General features: G+C 55.5%; 1 protein-coding gene across 3 annotated transcripts; it reads right to left on the minus strand.

Moving 5' to 3' along the window:
- Window positions 1-2,486: 2,486 nt before the first annotated feature.
- On the minus strand, window positions 2,487-6,160 carry ZBTB26 (zinc finger and BTB domain containing 26). 3 transcript variants are annotated; one of them, XM_083375146.1, is made up of 2 exons: window positions 6,049-6,160; window positions 2,487-4,665 (listed from the first exon to the last, which is right to left on the minus strand). In XM_083375146.1, the coding sequence occupies exon 2, from the start codon at window positions 4,653-4,655 to the stop codon at window positions 3,267-3,269; it is 1,389 nt and encodes a 462-aa protein (XP_083231272.1). In that variant the 5' UTR covers window positions 4,656-4,665; window positions 6,049-6,160; the 3' UTR covers window positions 2,487-3,266. The 3 variants fall into 3 exon arrangements, with proteins under 3 accessions (XP_083231272.1, XP_083231271.1, XP_083231273.1); XM_083375145.1 differs by having other exon boundaries at window positions 5,933-6,159; XM_083375147.1 differs by lacking the exon at window positions 6,049-6,160 and adding an exon at window positions 5,584-5,749.
- Window positions 6,161-6,595: the final 435 nt, after the last annotated feature.

A 6,595-nucleotide genomic window follows, 5' to 3' on the forward strand; every position in this document is an offset into this window, starting at 1 on the left:
TGAATGGAATAATAGAATAGAATCTGGAAGGGACCTTGGAGGAATCTTGCCTGGCTGTCCATCTCTTCTTAAAAACCTCCAGTTATGCAGCACCCACAACTTCTAGTGGCAAGCTGTTCCACTGGTTGTCTTTACTGTTAGGAAGTTTCTCCTTAATTCCAGGTGATCCCGGAAGCTGTGTCGATTCCCCGCGAACTGATGCTTCTTTTGGAGGGTCTGGTTGCAAACCAGTCAGGGAGGTGTAGAATAAATCTCGCTCAGCTAGATCCTGGCATCAGATTAGGGAGGCTAATGATTGGGGGGGTTGGGAGTGGAAATGGGGTCTCTTTCCTGGAGTTTTCCTGTACAGGTAGCCCTCGATTTACAACAATTCGCTTAGTGACCCTTCAAAGTTACAACGGCACTGAACAAAGCGACGTATGACCGTTTTTCACACTTAACGAGCGCTGCAGCACCCCCAGGGGTCACATGCTCAAAATTTGGACACTTGGCAACCGACTTGCATTTCTGACGCAGTGCCCTGGGGGTGGTGTGATTCTCCTTTTGACAAGCCAAGCCAAGGGGGAAGCCAGATTCACTTAACAACCACGGCACTAACTTTAGCGGCGAGAGAGGTTGTAAAAGGAGGCAAGGTCCGCTTGACAATTGTCTCACTTTGCAACAAAAATGTGGGGCTCCGCTGTCATAAATCGAGGAACACCTATGTCGTGAAAAAAGAAAAAAAGAGAAAGAGGAAAAAAAACACAGCGGAAGGTGGTGTAATTGCTTTATTCCGAAGCCACCGCAATGACTCAGTACACGTACAGGAGGGCGAGGGGATCTGTTGGACACGAGAATGCATTCACAGCACACAACGGCCTTCTCCCGAGAGATTTTGCAAGGCGTTGAGGGCGAGAGGGGGGAAAAAAAAATCCCCTCTTCTCCTTTGCCCGGGGAATCCCTAAACAGGGAAAGGCGACAATGAGGCTAGTTGTGATTCTACGTACCCATTGCTAGAGTCGCAAGATTTCCTCCCCCACCCCCCGCTTGAGGGAATTGAGCTTTGAAGGGGCCATCATCCCACCACCGCTCGCTTAAACATTTGAGCCCACCTCTCTTTCCTACACACAATTCCTCCTCCTCCTCCTCCTCTCCCACTTCTGAGCTGAGGATAAAACCGAAGGGGACAATGGGCGAAGACGAGGACGACGGGATGGGAAGCGAGGAAGCTGCATTCGTGCAACTCCTTGGCTGGAGATCTCTCGGGCAGAAAGTCAGGCGTTTCCCCTTGAAATACGCGAGGGGCTGGGAGGTCTTTTTTTTTTGGAGAGGCCAGACGTCCCCAGTCGTGTTTTTCGAGAGGAAACTATTTCTTAGGGGGAAGTAAACATCGCAGCTTCTGCCAACCTAGCAGTTCGAAAGCACGTAAAAAATGCAAGTAGAAAAATAGGGACCGCTACGGTGGGAAGGGAACGGCGTTCCGTGCGCCTTTGGCGTCTAGTCATGCCGGCCACGTGACCACGGAGACGTCCTCGGACAAGCGCTGGCTCTTCGGCTTTGAAACGGAGATGAGCACCGGCCCCTAGAGTCGGAAACGACTAGCACGCGTGTGCAGGGGAGCCCCTAGGACTTCCTGCTTGCTGGAATTCCCAGGGAAAAAAAAAGACCCATCGTATAGAAAAAAAACACCCAGGGTTTTCTACGCTAGAATATTGGCTAAGTGAACGAAACACCGCTCACACGATACACTATAATCCACCTTCCAACTAGTAACTGCTTGGGAATTCCTCCCCCGCAGGAATAATGCCCCGAAGAGTCGATTCTCTGCCTTGAGGATCCTCTGCCTTTCAGTGCTGAGGGCACAACAAGAATCCTTCAAAAGAGATCCTGTCCTCTGTGGCGTTACTTCTAGCAACTGAACCAAGTGCCAACAGTATCTTAAGCACCATATATATATAATCTTGGGGGGGGGGGGAAATAGAGGACTTGGGATTTCAGGGACAACGGAAGGAACTGACCACAGGGATGACAGCTAAGAATATAGAGGTGGATGAGCTCCGAGGCCCTGCCAGCCTTGGAAGGGAAGCCGTTAAGAAAGCCCATTTGGAGTTCTAAAGAATCACGTGGGTGAGGGGGTGGGCAGGGGGGAGGGGGGAGAGACATGCAAACTTCAACCATTCTAGCCTAAGGACGCCGTTTTCTACAAAGGATGTGATGACACCTATTCCGGTGGGTAGGACTTGGCCCTTTTAGGACTTGCGGACTTCCAAGTCTCAGCGTGCCTGGCTGAGGAATTCTGGGAGTTGAAGTCCACTAGTCCTAAAAGGGTCACGTTTGAAAAGCCCTGCTGTAGGATATGAGCCTGAGCAAAGAGTCAACAGGATAGGGTCATCCTACGGCAGGGGTCTTCAAACGTGGCCCTTTTAGGACTAGTGGACTTCAACTCCCAGAATTCCTCAGCCAGGCACGCTGAGGGTTGAAGTCCGCAAGTCCTAAAAGGGTCACGTTTGACGAGGCCTGTCCTACAGCAAAAAAAGGCCATCCCACCGGTCTGTTGGTCCAGCTCTCCCGGGTTTGCTCTCAAAGCCGAGTTTCCCAGCCTCGGCCCATTTCAAGATGTGTGGACTCCCAACTCCCAGAATCCTCCAGTCCAGCCGGACTGGGCTGGGGAATTCTGGGAGTTGAAGTCCACACCTCTTAAAACGGGCCAAGGCTGGGAAACTCTGCTTTGAGAGCAATTGCTCCTGCTGCTCTCCCCGTCACCACTGGAAAGGAACGACCTTGTTAAAGAGGCGATGCCCCTTCGGGTGGGAGGAGCGAAAGGGAAGTGCCTTGATGGTTTTAAGAAAGAATACAAAAGAAGGAAGGCCGCCCAGAGGCGGCCAAGTAAAAAAAAAAAGACTTTATAATTATCCAGTGTTTTTCTTTTTCCGTTTTCTAAGAATACAGTCCTGTCTTTAGCTTAAAAACTCTGCCACAACGGGCCGTGTCTGTTCCTGTTTTTACGCCTTTGGCTGGCTCATGATCCAGTGGCTTCTTATTTGGCAGAACTTACCACACCGGGGTTTTTTTTCCCCTGTGCCAGCTCTTGTAACAGTCACAGGAGGAGGTTCCATTGGTAAAAGAGACAAAGTCACACCCAATCCTTCTAAGGGAAGAGGCAAGGTTAGGTCCGGCCCCCGAGCTCAAAAAAAGCGGAGCCCTTCCGGGGTTTGAGGCCTAGGCCTGCTCCCACCGCAGCCGCCCTGCGGTCTTCTCGCTCTCCGAGAGAGGCTGGGGGCAGCCCCTTAATTCGCACAGGCACTTTCGCTCCGTAAACTGAGCACGGCCTGGGCCAGCTTCCCCGCATCCAGCACCTGGCTGGCTTCGTTCGTGGGGCAGCCCTTGGAGTCGGCCCCCGAGCTGCAGCCGAAGGTGTCGAAGTCCATGGCCGAGTCCTGGGCGCTCCTCTCGTTCGCGTTGTCAAAGCTGTTCTTGCCGTGGAGTTGCTTGAGGTGCTTCCTCAGGACTGGCTTGTGGGCGAAGACCATGTCGCAGTAATTGCACTTGTGGGGCTTATCCCCGCTGTGCAAGTTCAGGTGGTCCTGCAGGGAGCACTTCTGGGAGAAGGTCTTCCCGCAGATCTTGCACTGGAAGGGCTTGATCCCCGCGTGGACCCGCATGTGGCGGTGGAGGTTGCCCTTCTGGGTGAAGGTCTTCCCGCACAGCAGGCACATGAAGAGCTTGTGCATCTTCAGGTGATTGGCGTAGTTCTCCAGGTGCCGGAAGACCCGGGTGCACTTGGGGCACTGGTGGTGCCACTGCAGGCCCTTGTCCACCCCCCGGTTGCTGGGCCCAAAGAGGTCCTTGGAAGCCACGATGAGGTTGTCGGCCGGCGAGTAGGAGAGGGCGTAGTTGTGGAGCTGACTCTGCTCCAGATCGCCGACCCGATTCTCCACGGTGGAGTTGATCAAGGAGTGCTGGGGCTCCGAGGAAGGAAGGGCGCTTTGCTGCTGCTGCTGCTCAGAGGAAATGAACTGACTGGGGTCTTTTTTGCTCCCCACCTCGGCCACCTCCCCGATCGACTCCACTTTCACGATCTGGATGTCGCTATCGTCCATGTCCATGCTGTCCTCCGAGGGATGGAGGCAAGGCGAATCAGGCTGCAAGGAGTCTTCCTCCTCCTCCTCGTCGTTCTCTTCCTCCTCCTCCTCCTCTCCCCCCCCCTCCCCACTGGCTCCAACAGCCTCCTTCGGCTGGGAAGAGTTGGCCCGGGCTTGGCTTTCCCCTTTGCTTTCCAGCGTCTGTTTGGGCCTGATGAACTTCCAGAGCGCCTCGGTGCAGCGCTCCACGATGTGGCTCATCTGGAGGAAGCTGGCAGCCGTTAAGTAGTTCACCAGCTCCATCTCGGGGAACTCCAGCACGCCGCTGTAGCAGGAGAGAAGCAGCTGACGCCCGACCTCGGAGCTCTGCAGGATGGAGATCTTGACTTCCCTGGAGTCGTTCAGCAGGAATTGATCTCTCAGGAAAGGCGAGCCGGCGGCGAAGACGATCTTGTGGCCGTGGACCTCCAGGTTGTCGATGCGGACGGTGACGTCGCAGAATTTGTTCTCCTCTCTCAGCTTGCTCATCTTCTGCAGCATGGAGTCCCCGTAGTTGTCAAACTGGAAATGGAGACTTTCCGTTCTCTCGGTCATGTTGACAAGCCTAAAGGGGACCAAGAGAAGAGAATATTTGTAGCTCAGGGTTGAAGGGAGGGGGCGGGTAGGTGGGTCACCGGCGCTCTCCGAGCTTGGCGGTTTTATTTCGCAACATTTCACTGCCAAACTAGGTAACGTCATCAGTGCTAGAAGGGATTGGGCTTTAGAGAAAGGAGGAGGGGAGGAGGAAGAGGAGGGCTGTGGGGTCCTCTGTGCTCTCTGAGCTTGGTGGCTTTCTCGCAGATGTTTCATTACCCAAACTATATAACACCATCAGCCCCAGAAGGCAGTGGGGTTTGCGGAGAGGAGGAAGACTGTGGTGTCCTCAGTGCTCTCTGGTGATTTTCTTGCAGATGTTTCACAACCCAGCTAGGAAACATCATCAGTGTAGAGCGGGCTTTATGGAGAGAAGGAAGAAGTGGGTGGGGGGGGCAGGACAACTGTGAGCTCGTTCTGCATGCTCTCTGAGCTTGCTTGTTTTCTTCCAGACGTTTCATGCTCCAACTAAGGAACATCATCAATGCTGGAAGGGAGTGAGGTTTGTGGAGGAGGAGGAAGAGAATTGTGGGGCCCTTAGTACTCTCTGAGCTGGCTTCTTTCCCTGCAGACGTTTCCTGACCCAACTAGAGTACATTTTATTTTTTATTTATTTTAATCCCATTTATATCCCGCCCTTCTCCGAAGACTCAGGGCGGCTTACAAACTTAGCAGTAGCCTTCATTCTATGTATATTTTATTTTTATTTATTTTGATTCCATTTATATCCCGCCCTTCTCCGAAGACTCAGGGCGGCTTACAAGCTTAGCAGTAGCCTTCATTCTATGTATATGCCTGCTTATTAGGGCTTTCACACACACACACCAAGCGGCATTATTACAAAGTCAGCTTAATTGCCCCCAACAATCTGGGTCCTCATTTTACCTACCTGGGAAGGATGGAAGGCTGAGTCAACCTTGAGCCTGGTGGGACTCGAACCTGCACTAATTGCAGGCAGCTGGTGTTACTTAAGGAGGCATTAGCCCACTGCTCCACCAAGGCATCACCAGTGCATGCCTAAAGGATGCCCAGCATCCCAACGAGCCACCCCAGCCTCACCCAGGCCTTTGCCCCGAGCACCCGCTGCTAATCTTTCCCTGCTGGGGTAGCCTCCTTGAGCAGGATTCGGGCTCCCCTGCAGACCCCCCCCCCACTATCTCGCCGGGGGGAACCTCCAGCACTGGAGTCCCTCCCCCTCCCCCCCCACGCCCTCTCCCCAGTCTAGGGCAGCTTCACACCTGGGAGATTCCGCGCTGGGCATCGGGCTCCGGTGGCCGCGAGTTCCACCGGCACCCAGGGAGAAAGAGGCGGACGGGGAGTGGGTGGGGGGCCTCTCCTGCCGGGCTGGGCTCACCTCCTCTCCGCCTCCCCCCGGCGCCGCTTCTCGGGGGTCCGCCCGGGGGGGAGGAGGAGGAGGGGGGGAGGAAGGAGGCCCGAGCGGGGGGAGGCCTGGCCGAGCGACCGGCTCGCCGCCACCGGAAGTCGCTCTGCCCCACTTCCGGCGCCGCCTCCCCGGGCCCAAAGTCGGCGGGAAGAAAAAGAGGAGGGGAAGGGGCGGGGCCCAGGCGGGTCGCTCAGGAAGAGGCGGGCCGGCCCAGCCGGAAGAAAAAGAGCGGAAGGGGCGGGGCCCAGGCGGGTCGCTCAGGAAGAGGCGGCGCGGCCCAGCCGGAAGAAAAACAGCGGAAGGGGCGGGGCCCAGGCGGGTCGCTCAGGAAGAGGCGGGGCGGCCCAGCCGGAAGAAAAAGAGCGGAAGGGGCGGGTCGCTCAGGAAGAGGTGGGGCGGCCCAGCCGGAAGAAAAAGAGCGGAAGGGGCGGGGCCCAGGTGGGTTGCTCAGGAAGAGGCGGGGCGGCCCAGCCGGAAGAAAAAGAGGGGAAGGGGCGGGGCCCAGACGGGTTGGTCA

Source organism: Vipera ursinii (genome assembly GCF_947247035.1).
Source record: "Vipera ursinii genome assembly, chromosome: 16".
In the NCBI taxonomy this organism is placed as follows: Eukaryota; Metazoa; Chordata; class Lepidosauria; order Squamata; family Viperidae; genus Vipera; species Vipera ursinii.